This window comes from Gadus chalcogrammus, chromosome 10 (genome assembly GCF_026213295.1).
Source record: "Gadus chalcogrammus isolate NIFS_2021 chromosome 10, NIFS_Gcha_1.0, whole genome shotgun sequence".
Classification (NCBI taxonomy): Eukaryota; Metazoa; Chordata; class Actinopteri; order Gadiformes; family Gadidae; genus Gadus; species Gadus chalcogrammus.
The window spans coordinates 20,949,742-20,966,290 of NC_079421.1; the positions used below are offsets into that span (position 1 = coordinate 20,949,742).

At 42.0% G+C, this 16,549-nt stretch overlaps 3 protein-coding genes across 7 annotated transcripts in view; 2 read left to right on the forward strand and 1 right to left on the reverse strand.

The window, feature by feature from the left end:
• LOC130390230 (uncharacterized) lies at positions 1-5,401 on the forward strand. 3 transcript variants are annotated; one of them, XM_056600060.1, is made up of 5 exons: positions 1-314; positions 1,929-2,055; positions 2,277-2,462; positions 3,535-3,651; positions 4,051-5,401. In XM_056600060.1, the coding sequence occupies exons 2-5, from the start codon at positions 1,947-1,949 to the stop codon at positions 4,275-4,277; spliced, it is 639 nt and encodes a 212-aa protein (XP_056456035.1). In that variant the 5' UTR covers positions 1-314; positions 1,929-1,946; the 3' UTR covers positions 4,278-5,401. The 3 variants fall into 3 exon arrangements, 2 of the variants coding, with proteins under 2 accessions (XP_056456035.1, XP_056456034.1); XR_008896761.1 differs by lacking the exon at positions 1-314 and having other exon boundaries at positions 1,567-2,055; positions 2,277-2,458; XM_056600059.1 differs by lacking the exon at positions 1-314 and having other exon boundaries at positions 1,567-2,055.
• Positions 5,188-9,699, reverse strand: atox1 (antioxidant 1 copper chaperone). The gene is made up of 4 exons (XM_056600061.1): positions 9,470-9,699; positions 8,812-8,890; positions 6,620-6,764; positions 5,188-6,283 (listed from the first exon to the last, which is right to left on the reverse strand). The coding sequence occupies exons 1-3, from the start codon at positions 9,473-9,475 to the stop codon at positions 6,640-6,642; spliced, it is 210 nt and encodes a 69-aa protein (XP_056456036.1). The 5' UTR covers positions 9,476-9,699; the 3' UTR covers positions 5,188-6,283; positions 6,620-6,639.
• Positions 9,504-16,549, forward strand: part of slc36a1 (solute carrier family 36 member 1) — a 23,808-nt gene continuing 16,762 nt past the window's right edge. Inside the window, exons 1-6 of one of the 3 annotated variants that reach the window (XM_056600058.1) lie at positions 9,504-9,684; positions 11,633-11,759; positions 12,213-12,330; positions 13,004-13,094; positions 14,128-14,216; positions 15,598-15,687. In XM_056600058.1, the coding sequence (XP_056456033.1) occupies positions 11,726-11,759; positions 12,213-12,330; positions 13,004-13,094; positions 14,128-14,216; positions 15,598-15,687 (422 nt within the window). In that variant the 5' untranslated portion in view covers positions 9,504-9,684; positions 11,633-11,725. Of the gene's footprint in view, positions 9,685-10,291; positions 10,491-11,632; positions 11,760-12,212; positions 12,331-13,003; positions 13,095-14,127; positions 14,217-15,597; positions 15,688-16,549 lie in introns of those variants that run through there. The other 2 variants (XM_056600056.1, XM_056600057.1) reach the window with 2 other exon arrangements.

Sequence of the window (16,549 nt, forward strand, 5' to 3'; positions counted from 1 at the left end):
GTAGGGCAAGAATGAAAGAGGAACAGAGAGGAGAGGAGTAGAGAATGAAAGAGCAGAGGAGTAGGGCAAGAAGGAGAGAGAAGGGGAGTGGAGCGAGAAGGGGAGAGGAAGAGGAGTAGAGCAAGAAGGACAGAGTTAGAGGATATCAGAAAGAAGACAGCAGAGGAAGAGCAGAGTGGAGTAGTGAACGAGGAGAAGAGAAGAGTTGAGGCGAGATAAGCAGTGTTGGAGAGGCAGAGCAGTGGGAGCGACCCGGGCCAGCTGCCACAACACTTTCCAGGCAGAGACCCCCAACTTGGGGACCTTGTCTGCCTGTTTGTATTGTGTTTTCATTCTGTATATATTGTGTCTTTGATTTGTGTTTTAATTGTGGTTGTACTGTGTTTTTATTATGTTTATATTGTGTCTTTGTTTTCTGTTTTAATTGTGGTTGTACTGTGTTTTTATTTTCCATGTATTGTGGTTTTATTGTGTTTGTATTGTGGCTTTATTGTGTTTATGTTGTATTTGTATTGTGGTTTTATTGTGTTTGTTTTGTGGTTTTATTCTGTCTGTATTGTGGATTTATTCTGTTTGTATTCGAGATTCAGATTCAAGACCTTTAATTTGTCCCGATGGAGCAATCGGTTATGCCACAGTATTAATTATATTGTTTTCCCTGCGTATTCAATTATTTTATTCATCAATATATCTTTATAAATTATTTTTTTTAATTTTTAATTAAAGCTATGATCTAGATGTGTGTGCTATGAGAAGGATTAGGAAACTCAGTTATCTAGCTTCTACAGCCTTAACTGAACATAATCATTGTTGCATGCATCGCTAGTAGCTATCAGGTCAGGGCTACTGAGACAGGAAGGAAGTCCGTATAAACTGTCCCGAGCTGAGGCTTCCTGAAGGAGAGGAAACGCAGTGCTGTAATTTCTTGCTCCTCAAGCCTTAACGTTTGTTTACCATTAACCATCTGTAGCTCTTCCCTCTCCTCCCCTTCCACTCTTTGAACCTACTGATGCCCCCTTTCCATCTGTCCCGCCCTGGGTGGGGTCCACTGATTCTGTTCTCTCTGTTGTACTATCAAAAAGCCCTTTGCACCAATTATACACTACTGTTGGTTCTGCGTTTGGGTTGGTTGTTTATATACATTATATGAATTGTAAATCGTAAGTGATTCCACCAGTATAATACACTAGTTGTACTTGGCAGCTGCCAGTGTCCAACAGTCGAAGATGGTGTACTCGGAAGCTAACAAAGATAAACAGTACAGGCCTGCTTTGTGAAATATTTCAATCAGGGTTTTTTTTTTCCCCAACAAAAGAAATCCAGTGAACCATCTTATCATCTTAGATAATATTCAGATGGTTAAACATTGCATTCTGTGTCTACAGCAGCTGGTTTCAATAGGGTTCCCTGGAAATTCACGACCACCACAAACAACAGGATCCATCCCATGAAAGCAAACCCCTGATGGCCTTGAGGAGAACAAAAGCAACAGCTTCACACTTTCCCATCAATAAAGGTGGAGGTGTTGTTAATGACATAAGCACTGCCCTGCTTCATAACCAAATCCATTCTCATCGGGAGCTGGCCAGCTATCATATTCTACTGGCCATACAACCATTGCTTTCTGCTGATAAACACTGGGATTACCCTCCAGCACCTGGGATTTTTGGTGGACACTTGAGTGGGACCTGCCAAGTACAACCACGGTCTCCCACTGTGGACCCTCAAAGCTGCACAATACAGCCATAGCCTTCTACTGGTGGACAATGCAAGCTGCCCAGTACAACAAAGTATTCTACTGGGGACCTTGATAGTGTCGTTATTTATCCGTGCCTTCCTCTGAGGCCCATTGATGTGAGAATCCGAGAAAGGAGAGTAAGGCATTATTCACTTCTTTCTTTTCACTCCTTTTTTCACACTCGGGACAGAACCAGCAACCCTCAGGAATGACAGCACTCGGTGGTAGGGTAGGACTGGATCAACCCGTATCCAGGAGGATCTACACCCAGCAAGGACACCAAACCAACACGCTGGAGGGAGAGACAGTATCACAGAGTGAGTGAGTGAGTGAGTGAGTGAGTGAGTGAGTGAGAGAGAGAGAGAGAGAGAGAGAGAAAGTGTGTTGGTCAGTGTGTTGCTCTCTAACAAGTTTTGTCAGTTGATGCTTAGTTGTGTGTGTGTGTGTGTGTGTGTGTGTGTGTGTGTGTGTGTGTGTGTGTGTGTGTGTGTGTGTGTGTGTGTGTCTGTGTGTCTGTGTGTGTGTTTGTGTGTTGAAGGGAGGATTCGTGCAGTGGGGCTGCTGCTGTCCGCTCTGCTGTCGGTGGAGTTCGTCCTTTACACCGTAAGTCTGTGCTCCTCCAAGTGGCTGGTGGTGGAACAGCTGGGAGCCAGCCGGGGCCTGTTCTCCGTGTGCAACCTTCACGACGGGCTCACCGCCTGCTACACCCTGCCACCCTGGGTGGGTAAGACCCAGCGCTCTTATAACTCGGCTAGGAACATCTCATCTAGCTAGTAGAGGGATTGGAAAATACACATTCATCCCAAAATGGTGATGTCACAGCAGTGGAATTACAGGAAGGTCAGAAAATAGGCGTTAGCGAAAGCATCATAGTTAAAATTGTTTGAGGGTAGCCCAGGTTGAGCTTCAATGCTCCACCCCGTCTGGAAAACAATGGCTACACACGCAGGTAGCGCTAGAGGGTCAATATGTGTAGGTGCCTTTAGAGGCCCAGTGAAGGCCTCTCGTTTCTTTCCTGGGAAAGGAGATTTTAGCAGACCTGTATCCTCATGCTCACTCATGGGTGAGTTTTCAGAAGACGAATAACTAACCTTCAAAATGGTTGACTGGTTTCTACTCCATCTGGCTATTAACCATCCTGGAAATAGATCCAGAATAATATCGCTTAGTTCAATAGCTGCACAACCTCAGTTGAGTTCAAAGCTCAGAGGTTGCTGAAAGTAAAATTAAGGACATTTAGAAGCAGGTATTGACATGAAAATGTGACCTTTATGGTGTGATGGAAAGACAGATTCAGATAATATTTGCTTTATGAATGTGATCCCTGTTATTAAAGTTTGGCTGTTTGGTCTTGTTAATTGTTTAGCATAGCCTCTGTAGCTTCAACCCTAGAATGTCTTAAATCTGGTTTCCCAGATACGACCACACTTCCTGAAAATCAAACCAGGCAGGAGAAACCTTGAGGAAACCTTGACCAGGCACCTTTGGGAGGGTTCCCTCCAGCAGCAGATAGCTTTTTTGTATTTTAGATATACTACTATATTGATCAACGATGGAAACTTTGGGTGCACAATAACAATAAAACTAAAACAATAGATAGAAAAGGGATTCATTATCACTCCAACTATGCATTTGTAGTGCATAGATGATCCTCACCTTATAATAAGAGTTTCCATGTGAAAGTTATACTGCACGCCTGATGAAGATAGAACCCTTTGACTAAGAGCAAATAACCAGAACTCCACTGAGACCTAAACAAGTCAGCCTGGTGACGGCTGAGTCTTTGTGGTCCTCAGGGGCCTACAGCCTGAGCTGGATGTTCCTGGCAGGCTCTTGTGTCCTGTCCCTCGCTGCCCTCCTCTCCTTCAGGCTCAGAGGTCCTGCTGTTGTTCTGCTGTTCAACATCTCCTCAGGTAGGCCCTACCACCCCTCTGCTACTCAACATCTCCTCAGGTAGGAGACCACCCCTCTGCTACTCAACATCTCCTCAGGTAGGAGTAATCAGAAGGCTGCTCAACATTCACTCAGGTTGGACCTAGTCCCTCGCTGCTACTCACCCTCTCCTCAGCTAGGAGATATCAGGGAGCTACTTAACCTCTCCTCAGCTAGGCGATAGCAGGGAGCTACTCAACCTCTCCTTAGGTAGCAGACATGCGGTAGCTAGTCAACCTATACTCATAGCAGACGTCAGGGAGACTACATAGTGCACCACACTTAATAGGCATAATTCACTATAAGAAAAGTCAGCATCTACCCATCCATCCAACGAGGAATCCATATTCATCTCATATTTCATCCCCCTCTCCCTCCAGCCACACTGTGTGTCGCTGCTCTGACCGTGTTCTTGGTGTCCTTGGAGGAGCAGCTTCCAGAAATGCTGGCTACCCAGTACCTGGGTTGGACCTTCTACATCTGCTGCGGGAACCTCCTGTACACGGTGGTACTGTCTGTGGCCCTGGGTCTTTTCCATGGAGCCTCCATCCAGGTTGAACCAGTGCACGCGTGGGCGGGGGTGGACCTGCCTGTCATAGCGCCCTGACCGTTGACCCAAGAGACGTCAGATAACTGAAAATCAATATGCAAATATGGCATATTGTAAGGAAGTTGTGTTACATATTTGCAAGTCACATTTGATGGGACGGTTGGAATTAAAAGACTTGGTGATGTAAATCCCAAAAATGCAGATTTAAAAACAGCTACAAAGTACTATTTTCAGAAGTAAAAAGACAGCTGAAATAGGAATTTATATTGTTCAAAAAAAGTTCCATTCCTTTTTCCAATGCTTTCTGTTGATAACAGTTGTACAGCTGTTTCTATAAATACAATTTAACTGACTTTATCGATTTATCCCCAGACCAACGAAATATCAAATAATGAATACATTATTAACTTTTAATTCTAGAAAGTTATGACTTTAACCGTATAGCCTAAGCAAGACAAAACAAAACTATTGTGTTGAATCCAACTTGCAAGCTTGAATTGTCGTTATAGAAAAATGTTGTTTATCAACTATAATAATCTAGTTTCCTTAAATGTATTAGTATGGCAGCATGATTTCAGGCCGAAGGGGCACAACAATAGGACATATGTGTACCAAATTAATTATCAGAGTTGTTGGCATTAAATGTAGGTCCATTATGAACACTCTGGTTTTAGTAAGGTCAAAGCCCATTACCAGTGGAGTCAAAGGTGGGGAGGGTAAGCTTTGAGAGTTGCAGAGACCAGGAAAGAGCAAGATTCAGAAAACAAACAACCAAAACACCCTTGTTTTATTTTGACTAACTTAAACTGTAGATTAAGTATTAAGTATGATTCAATAAAATCTTTCAATCGTTGGAACAAGAAAATTCTAAGTTTTTTGAAAAAGCAGCACTGTTCTTGAAACATATTCAAAATACTTTATATATAGCTCTATTCAAGATTTTAAGACACATTTGCAAACAAGTATATATTTGTTCATATTATACTCTATTTATTTTCATAAATGGTAGAGCTTGAAAACCAATCATTGCATTGTTATATTGCATTGTTGTAACGGTCAATGTAATGTGCATGACTAAATGACACCAACTGTCTAGAATAAAACTGAAAACTGTGTTTAAGCATCTTCAATGTTTTTATTTTCCCTGTTTATAATCCACATTCCTAGCAACAGACACATAAAACATACATATAACACAATATCAATATTGTGATTGATGATTGTTTTCCAACTGATTACCAAAAGACAACAAAAGCTTATTACATGAATAGCTGCAGGTTGTACTGAAAGAACAAGTTATCAGTTGGTTATAATCTTGTTTTTCTGTTGTGCGTAGTTTAAGTACAGCTGCTATTGTTCAGACAGAGCAGGTCATAGAGGCCCCCGGCCCCAAGACCTTTATACAGGGCATAGCAGGGCCAATTTCTAGAACATCATTTGGAACCAACTTGCACCCAAACCCCATCGATTCCTTCATTTGAATTCACATTGATTGCTCGGTGAAGTCCCCCGGATTTCAATTGATCCTTAATAATTACTTTAAAGTGTTAACATGTAAACAACTAGACATGGCAGAAAGAGCCGTTGTAAAAGAGATATTTGATAAATCACGTGATTGGGACTAATCGGAGGCATGAGGTTTGAGGCATGTTGGGAGAGGGGATTTAATCAATTTAATAATGATAAAACTAAAGTTGAGCCATTTCGTAGAATGTTTGGAGAGTTTTTACAAATGTTTAACAAGACGTATTATTTGAAACTTTTTAACTCTACCACATTTTCTACCAGAGATTATTTATGATCATGAAACTATATCTCTGTTAACCATGTATAGCCGCAGTGATCAAGAGTAAGATATATTTTTAATATTAGCGTCTTCTCGTGCTTTGTTGAAAGAGATAAGGCTGGTTTTTGTACAATAAAACCTCTTCAAGTGCCAATTCAATCGGTGGGATTAGTTTGGTTAAGATCCTACTTGAATATTAGGACTATTGATGAATGCCTCCTGGGTCATGACTGAATGTCCTTCTGCCGCAATCCACCATCACATCAGCAGTTATCATCTGGAACACACACACACACACACACACACACACACACACACACACACACACACACACACACACACACACACACACACACACACACACACACACACACACACACACACACACACACACATTAAATACATAACATTTTCAAAATACCTAATTAAACAAAATTTCACCAAAAATCCGACAAATCTTAGCCAAGCAGTCCAACTTGTTTTTTCCTGGTACTGGTCGCTTAATTGCCACATTCATTCCCATGTGTTTAGCCGAGTGTCAATTCCCAATGTTAAGAAAGCACTCTGAATTGACTTTGGTTTGAAGGCTTTCATTTGAATAAGCTTTCCCCACCTGTTGCAGAAGTCAGCAATTCATTTAGTGCCGTTATATTTGACCTCCTTCCCACATTTCTTCAGCGTGTCGGTCAGGAAGTCCACATCCTTCTCAGACTCAATCCAGACCAATCTCTTGGGAAGATCGATCTCAAACTTCACCTCTGGAGCGACACAGAAGGTAGAAACAAAACACATTATTACACACCTGCTGTAAACGCCACATGTGTAATCACCTAAACAGGTGTACTGTGTCAACTAGTGATGGAGGAGGTGGTGTTCGTTTGAATATCAAGTGACTCTGAATTTAATGGAGTATAAAACAACATAAAAAGCCTAGACACATTTAACTACATATTGTGCCACCAAGCTTATTGCAGGGTTTCCCCACACAAAGATGTTTCTTGAGATGGGTGAGGAAAAGAAAAATACCACACTGTACTGATTTGTGTGAAAGAATTCTGCGATAGTTTCCATTCGTGTACACATATCTTAAGCCAGTTTTCTCTACAGTCTGTGTGTGATGAAGAAAAACTAAAAAAAACGTATAAGACACGTCGGGAAGCAAAATATTTGATTGAATTTTAGAGCATCTCTCACTTCATATCAAGTCAGAGGCCAAGTTCAACTGAAATAAACTATGGGAGAAGTGGGTATGACTGCCAGTATCAGGGCGAGGTTGCAAAACAACGAAAGGAATCTACACAACAAAGAAGTCAGTCGACTGAAATGGCCCGAGTATCAGTCTCCGTGGCTACGGTTGGAATGCTAATGCCAACTTACCTAACTACCTTTCCCCTCTCAGTCGCATAAAGGAAGGGAGGTATCTTTAGGTCCAAGGAGAATGTTAACAGTTCCTTTTAAATTGACTAGTAATTATATAAACAAGATTAAAATCATAGGTTCATAATTGTATATTATAGTTATGATTAATATTTCCACGACAGTATGTGTTACACCCATTCGGAGCACCAATGGCCACACCATTTTTTACTTATTTTAGTGTAGAGCTAGTGGGATACACATCAAAACAGCGATTTTAATGAAGACGTCTCCAGGTAAATTAGTTTTTAGTTAAGCTATTGTTAAGAGAAGGGTACTTTGTATTTTGCCTATCGTGTAGAACTATTGACCAAGCGAAGATTATTGAGGGAAGGGCTTCGGCCCGGTGGCTTGGAATCCCGGACTCCTGGCCAATGATAAACTCTCACCCCTGATAACGTCTTTAGTTTCCATAAGTCTAAAGACCCGTTCCTTTAGGTCTTAAGTCACATCACTGTAATTCAGAGCGTGACGATCCGTTGAATATCCTCAATCTTTCTAACTTAAAAAATAACTTTAAACCTCCCCCTCAGCTACCATCACAAGGAGAATCGCATACTCATGGAAACTACTTGTTACCACTAATTCATTAGAATGAAATTACATAACTTGAATAGAAGCAATGTCAATAAAACTTGAATACATTAACTCCTCCATGATTTCACGTCGGATGGATTTTTAGCAGCAATGTGACCAAGACAACTCCCATGTTCCAAGGTTACTGAACGACATCAAACTACGTCTTTTGTAATTCTTTTTATTGAGAAATCCCTAGAGTCCGACATTTCATGTTACACCTTTCAAAAAAATATTCAAACCTCTCCGAAGACATTATAAAAATTACAAGTTTACATAATGTATAAAGGTTAGAAGCATGTACATGGAGTTTATTGTAGGTCTTCTGAATAAGGTCAGAGGCTTGAGTGTGTTACTCAACTAGCTGGCTTGTTTTCAGATTGTTGTCAACAAAGGTTGAATAACTTTGATCATTTGGCACGAGTAAGACACACAGAAGTCAGGAGACATGTTTGAAAGCAGGGCTGGTAGAAATTAATTTAATATAGTTCTATGGCTATGGAAAAATATACATTGACAGTAAATATTTTACGAAAGAAAAGTGATTTTTTTTTCCAAGTAGACGTGTCAGACAAATATAAAGAATTAAGTAAAAAAATAATGTGTTAATGATAAAGTGCTATAAATCTGTAGAAAGAGAAATATATGATTGGAGGGATGTAGGCCTAAGAACCAAGGAATAATTTAAATAGGCTACAGAGGTATGAAAAGAGCTAAATATAAATCTCCAGGAGGTATTCAAAATATAAATATGATACATCAATTTAAACTGTACGGGGTACAGTTGTGTATGTTGAATGCAGTAGAACTGACCGTCTCCCAGTTTGTTGAGGATGCGAGTGACGGCTCCGGAGCACCCCTCACACGTCATGGCCACCTCAAACTCGTGTTTCTGGAAAGCAAAGTCTTCTGTTAGGTTACTAACTTACTACGACTTCATTGTACACGAGTCTGATCAATATGAATAAAAAGGCCTTCATCTGGTCTCCAAAAACAATCATAAAGAAACACATGAATGCATCGAGTACTTCAGTTACAAATGCTCGGCCCAGGAATTATGATTCAAAAGAGACAATTCAGAGTAAAAGATTCATAACAAAAATATGAAATTAAATTAGAATTTTGTTGAGAAAACTCGTGATGCGTTGCACCAAAAACATAAATACCCCGTCACTGATCATAACCACAGCAATCCTCCTTATTCTCTAAACTGCACCATTCCTTACTTAAAGTCTAAATATCACCAAGAAAGGCCTACTTTTTCCACACCGTTGGGTTCTGGGTTGACTAGGAGAATGGGCTTTCATGAGATATTTTCTGTCCCCACATCTTAACACACAAATCAGACATGCATTTTAAAAGTGAATTGCTAGATGTACACTAAATACAGCTATGTGCTCATAGGCTAAAGCCTGACCTGGCTGGCTCATATCGAAAAACTGGAAGATGGCAGTGCGTAGAAGTAGCTTACCGTCATGTTTCACGTAGTGCTGAGCAATGCACCGGCAGACGATGATCGAAGTAAATAAGTTGACTTGGGAATTAGTAGGGATCGAGGAGTCACTGTCGAGTGGAAGTGGACTGACGAGACGACGCGTAAACGATAATGACGAGGTTCTATAACACAATCCCACAACCGGACGGATTTCTCTTGAATAAACCTCCCCGAGGATCACTATCTGGCAGGTAGGCGTTCAATCAGGGGGAGCGTACACTCACTACGGCCCACTATCTGGCAACTATTTACCGCTTATGGCACAATTATATACATTCTCAAAAAGTATTTTTTATAACCGTGCATATTAAAAATAAATGAAAAAAATAACAAACCAATAGGCATTGCGAGTAAAATTCATACAAATATGAATGTATATGTTCTGCATCTGGGCGGTCTTTGACGTAATATTACGCACTGCAGGAAGTGTAAAGTGTAAATTTCTTCAAAATAAAAACCCATAGAATTTAATTAGACAACTGTTGCTATCGTACAAACATATACATATGCTGTGAACATAAAGTGTATGAAGTGACAATGAAGCATGAATAATTAACACGGATACTGTCATGGACTCTGGTTCAGTTACGTTTAAGCTCAAATTAATTTATTATTGTGGATAAATCGTCATATACCAGACTTTGGTATCCCAGAGAATTTAAACCATAAACACTGCCGGTTGTAATTGTAATTGTGATTGGTGTCTGCTGTCGCTACCTATCTATTTAAATGTCCATGGCAACGGTACAGTTAGTCACCTGACCAGTATCACCCCGCCTCTCCCCTAGGAGTCACATGACCCATCTCCAAGGCCGTGAGTGCAGGAAATAGCCTGTAGTCTGTATAAGCAGCCCGACTGGAGATAGGCGTACACTGTCTTTGCATAAGCCGACAGGCAGGAATAAATGTACACACCACTGAATCAAAGCGACACTTAATCTTAATTACAATCACATTTTTTAAACTGTTCAGCCTGAAGAAAACAGATGATGTTAAGGTAGGCTCTTCTTTTTACGAATACATATAACATGTATCCGGGGCTGTTTACAAACCAAATGACAGTGTCATGATCTGAACTAACTTAATAGTTATTGGATTCTAACTTGCTTGAATATGGTTTACACACATATACACTGACACAGATACACATATAACGCATACACAAAAGAAACACTGCTGCAATGAACATTTTAAACAACAACAACATGGCGCTACCACAGTCCAGTGGTCGTATTGTCTGCTGATTTCGACCCACCCCTTTCGGTTTTCAAGCTGATATGTCTACAAGCCTCGAAATCAATGTTTTTTCAGCATTTCGTCAATGCGTTTCTCTGAACTTACTAAGTATGAGAAGCTGGGGAGAGTCGGAGGAAGGAGTTAACAAATACATTTCTTAGGCAGTCTAGATGGGAAGATCCATGCAATTTTAATCTCTGTTTCTAAAACAGCTCGTTTACCCTTTTCGCTGTTTGTCAGTGTATCCTTGTCTGCCTGCATGCGGTCTACCATCAGGAATAACTTCCCTGAAGGGAAATGTTTTCACAAAAACCTTTGTGGAAAATGGCTTTGGTTGGTCTTGTGGTTTCCTTAACCCTTACAAGAGCAATGTTCAGGGGTCACTATATTGACCTGGTCGCTAAAGAGATAACAGTATGTCATGGCGCAGGGGCACAATCTAGTTACACACAGACTGAATGATAGATGCGATAGATGTTGACTTTCCTGTCATGTTTTATAGGTGTTTCTGTTGTCCAAAGGATAGGTTAGGATCTGGTCCCAAGGCTTCCCTGGTTGAGCTGCATCTCAACGGCCTATATTATTAACTTAGTGATTGTTAAAACTACATGGTTGTCTATCTAAAGACTTTCATGGGATGAAACACAACAAACACTTTTGAAATGGTGGTGGTGTGTATTAGATGTTCGAGTGCGGGATCACTAGACACATGTGAAAAGTACAAATGTATGGCATATAGGTGTATGTAGCGTATGCATGTATACGTAGACTGTATAAATAGTAGGTTATGGAGATGTATACAATATACACATGTATATGTATGTATTCAATGAATGTATGATTTGCATGCAGTGTGTACGTATGTTTTAATGCATCAATGTGACATCAGATTTTACCTCCAAGTTAGATGGTGTCGACACGTGCATCCGTCTAAGATCCGGGAAACGAGTCAGCTCCCACCTAGCGCCCTCGTGACCCCACCCCTGCCGGCTCAACATGTACTCCACCGAGACTGAACACAAGCGCGAAGGTAGCGTGCATCAACCGCACCCATTATCCCAATATAGTAGAGATAGTGTTTGTAGTGAGAGGCTGTTTCAAGGAGAGCTCTGTTATTCTCCTTTAGTCGGACAGGTTAGCTAGGCCCTTAGACCTCCTTTCTTCTCATCTCTTTACACCTCTGCTTTTTTTCCCTCTCCTGTCTTTCCCCCTGCCTTTCCGCATTCCTCTGCTCTATCCTCCCATTCTCCTGCTCCTTCTATGCCTCTCTTCTCTCTCCTCCTCCCCCCACCTCCTCTCAATTACTCACTTACAACTCTTCCTCAATTCTCCTCTTCTCCACTATCTCCTCCTCCTCTCCTTTCCCTCTCCCTCTCCTGCCATTTCTCCTCCTCTCTCCTCTCCCCTCATCTTTTTTCCCCTCTCCTACCTGCTTCTCCTCAGCTTTCCCCGGCCTCACCTCCTCTTCCTTCTCCTCTCCTAGGTCCCAGTCTGCCCCCCAGCCCCACCGAAGCAAACCCTCTCCACCCCAGTCCGGCTCCTCCTGGACCCCCGAGGTCCCAGCGGCAGTATGAGCGCATCGGAGAATCCACCGGAACCACGTGAGAGTTCACTCTTCTCTTCCCTGACGCTCCCTCTCCTTCTCCCCCTCACTCTCCCTCTCCTTCTCCCCCTCACTCTCCCTCTCCTCCTCCCCATCACTCTCCCTCTCCTCCTCCCCATCACTCTCCCTCTCCTCCCCACCCCATCACTCTCCCTCTCCTCCTCCCCATCACTCTCCCTCTCCTCCTCCCCATCACTCTCCCTCTCCTCCCCACCTCTGTTTTTCCCTCACACACCCCTTTTCCCTCGCACAGACCATCTCCGTATCCCTCCGCTCACACTTCCTCCGCCCATCCATGTTATGAGGCAACATTAATGAAATGCCTCCTCCCGAATAAGTTGGATAAATAGACCTAGTAGCCCACCCAGTTCACTGAACCAAATAGTAGGCTGATCCATCAAACACACATATGGGGGGACACTGAACAACAACTTCATGCCTGTGATGAAAATAGAGGCCTCATTTTTCACTTGTGGTGGGCAGGACTCAATTCTATTTGGGATGCAAAATTTGAAAACATTACTTTGCTCTGCTTTTGGCTTAACGGCTAATCGATCATACCGGGTGCTAAAGCAAACATAGGGTTCTCCAGTAGACTGCGATATGTGTTGTTGTCTGTCTCTGAGCTGAGAAGGTCAGAAATAACACCCTGGCATCCATGGGTACTCCAGGTTTATCCAGACCCTGATTCACCTGCTGAAGGGGAACATCGGCACCGGCCTGCTGGGTCTGCCCCTGGCTGTGAAGAACGCCGGCCTGGTGGTAAGCAGCAAAACAAGGCGCCGACGCCAAATACGGATCCTTACTGTGAATCAACCTGCCTGTACCATCTACCTGCTCTCTTGTCTACCTACAAATTGATATTCATGTTTTGTTAAAGATTAGTTTATCGTTAACTAAAGGCTTATAAATGACTTATGACTGAACGTTATTATAAAGTGTAACCAGAATCTATTCCTAACCCTTGCAATGAGAATCTACCTACCAGATTGTCTTTTTTTTTTTTTTTACTGAGAGTCGACCTGCCAGATAGTGGTCCTTATTGTAGGATGAGCAGTGTTGGTTCAAAGTCACAAGTCTGAATCAATGAATGTTCTTTTGTGGTTGTGCTTGTTGTTGTTTTGCATGCTTCTTGGTTGTTTGAGCAAGATTGGTCCACGTCTTTGGCCTGTTTGAATTGAACCCTGGAGTGCTTTGACCTATGGTTTGATTGAAATCAGGAATTATAATTTCCACTATAACTGGATTATTGGATGTTCTGCCCAATGGACAAGAAAACCTGTTCAACAATGGCACATGTGTTTAAATGTTGTGGTTTTCTTGACAAAGTCCTGTGTAAACACTAACCGAACCAAAGAAAAAAATCTAAAGCACAAAGTAGTTCCTTTAACATTGAACCAGACCCAATCTTCCTAATTCAGGTGTGAAAACTAAGACGGTGTCAAAGACCGTTATAGGCACTGAGTGATCCAGCACAGAGGCCATTAGATAACCACCTGGTGCAGGCCAGGTGTTGTCTTACAGCCTCTAAAAGTTAATGCTTGGGGTTATTGGTCACGAGCTAACACAGTTTCGGGTTACTGCCAGGTCTTATTGCCAGCTGTGAGTGTTCTCTCTCGTGCCATCAGGAATCCGGTTAATGGTTAACTTGTTGTCAGTTTGCTAGAGTCAATAGTCAACGTGTTTTTCTACCTTGGAGTTTAAAAACCAACTGTGTGTCCATCTTTCTCACCCTACATCCTCCTCATGCCCCCCATACCCCCCCTCTCTTCCCTCCCCCTCTCTCTCTCTCTAGCTGGGTCCAGTCAGTCTGCTGTGTATGGGCATCGTAGCGATCCACTGTATGAGGCTGCTAGTCAAGTGCTCCAACCGCCTTAGTGAGAGGTAAGCTTTCAGCTCCTCGTGTGATGCGAGCCTTGGCCCGCGAGCTGAGGCAAGAGAATGAGGCCGATGTCTCTGGCAGTGGGAGCAACTTTTCGGAGGATTGTTATTTTTGTAGTTTGTAGTAGTATGCATGATGCGTGCATGACGGGACCCTAATTGACATTGCACCTATTCCTAAACGTAACTCTTATTTCCTAAACTCCATTTTCTCACGCTTCCTACCTAATCTTGAATAAACCATCCTTATTCCTAAACTTAACCATCTCTATCCTTAGACCTTAACTTAACCATCTCTCACCTTATATATAAACGTATCTAACTTAACCTACTGCCTAAATGCAACTACACCATTATTTAAAAGACACTTCCTGTTAAAACGTCTATTTTTGAAGGCTCACCGTAGCTTTGAGTATAAGTTTAGGACTTCTAACGAGCCTCTGACTTACTCTACTCTTCTTTCTATGGTTGTACTGGGCAGCTTCCAGTCTCCACCACCACAAGCCTGTGGTTGAGCTGGGCTGCTCCCAGTGTCGTCCAGTAGAATACTGATGTTGTACCGGGTTGTTTGTTGGTTGAAATGTACTGGTGGAAAGTGAGGCAGCGTGTGAAACATGCATGCGCAGAGTCAGCAGGAAGCCAGCAAACTCATCCGGTCCTCTGCAGCCTGCTCACCACAGCTTCTCATTATTCGGGTCCAGAGATAGACCTCAATATATATCTATTCAATTAGACAAACAGCGTACTGGTTATGGTCTAAAAAAAAATAATATTATAGTATAGCATATATACTATAGCATATAAGGAAGGTTGGTGAATTTATTTGCATTGCATTTTCTGTCATTTGTTGGGTTTCTTTATACAGCCCGACAGCAATCAATAAATCCAATACTCTGACAAAAAATATGTAAAAAGATGGTGTCCATGGCTGTCGCAGGCCTGTTATAAACCTGTTCAATCATTTACATTTCCTGTCTGTCTACCTACCTACCTCCAAGCACTCTGCCCGTACACTCATTGAGCACGACTACAGTCTTTCAAAAGGCTTGGCAGACCTATTTATGATTCTCGTGAGCTAGTCACAAGCTAGTAAATGGTGGGATTTTTTTTTTTTACTCTGGCTATTTCTACTGTGCCTGGTTTCTGACAATTTTATACCTTACCTTTATATATCATGTGAGAAGGTCATAATCTGTTGTTAATGTTAATGCAAAAATTGCAACATTATTGAAACATTTCTACTACTCGTATTGTGCGAATAGATATATTTGTTGTTTTTATTCATGTATACACTACTGTCCTGTGAAATTCACATTTTTCAGATGGGATTAGTAATAAAACATTGTTATCTTCATTAATGTAAATGTGTGTTCTGCTTCTACAGAGTAAACAGACCGTTCCTAAGCTACGGAGAAACGGTGTACACTGGGATGGAGAACGTGTCCTGGCTGAGAAGACTTGCACCATGGGGGAGGTAAAGAGCCCCCATATATACATTTTTTCTGTTAATCTATCTTCTATCAGTCTCACTCTTTTTCTTTCTTTGTCAATCTCGCTATTTACACATGTCTGTGTCTCTCCAATCCATCTCATCAATACTTGCTTTGTAAGCATTGCTGTGGGAACTGTGTCAGTCTCTCTAAAAAACTCTGCTTTACTCTTCCACTGGTTTGCCTCAAGGCTATTTATCTTTAAAATGGTGTTTGAGTCTTCCCCCCCACTAAATGTGTCTCAAACCAAACACATGGTCTACGATTTTAGAAGGCGGACTCCTTGGACTAGTACTCGCCTCTATTAAAAGCTCCTAACATTTAGCTGGTGGATGGATACAAATATCTGGATATGTTCTGGAAAACTGTTGCGGTGGACCCTGCCACATGCCACCCAGGTGTGACTCGGGCCATGTGAGGCTGCCCAGCCATCATCCACTCAAAACTATCCTCGTCCACATGGAGATGCAATGGGTGGAAATGGTGTGTGTCTGCCAGGCCAGTAGGTGGCATATCAGCATCTTCTGCTGAAATATCGTCATCGTTTTCTAAAAGCTACGGTTTCGCGGCATTTCCACATGACACTGTAAGGTCTCACTTTGAGAACTCCTGAGACGGTTTTGAAGTTTCGACGCAAGGCAAAAACCACAACTTTGTTTTGGCTGTGACGGGCCCTTATAGTACAGTTAATTAATATTTTTTTTATGGATGGATGTGGGGGGGGGGGGGGGGGGGGCTTGGTTGAGGCTGCCTTGGTTGAGGTTCAGCTGTGCTGCCACTGCACGATTATTGCCAAAATGATTATCACGATTATTTTGATCAATATTGATATCACGATTATTTACC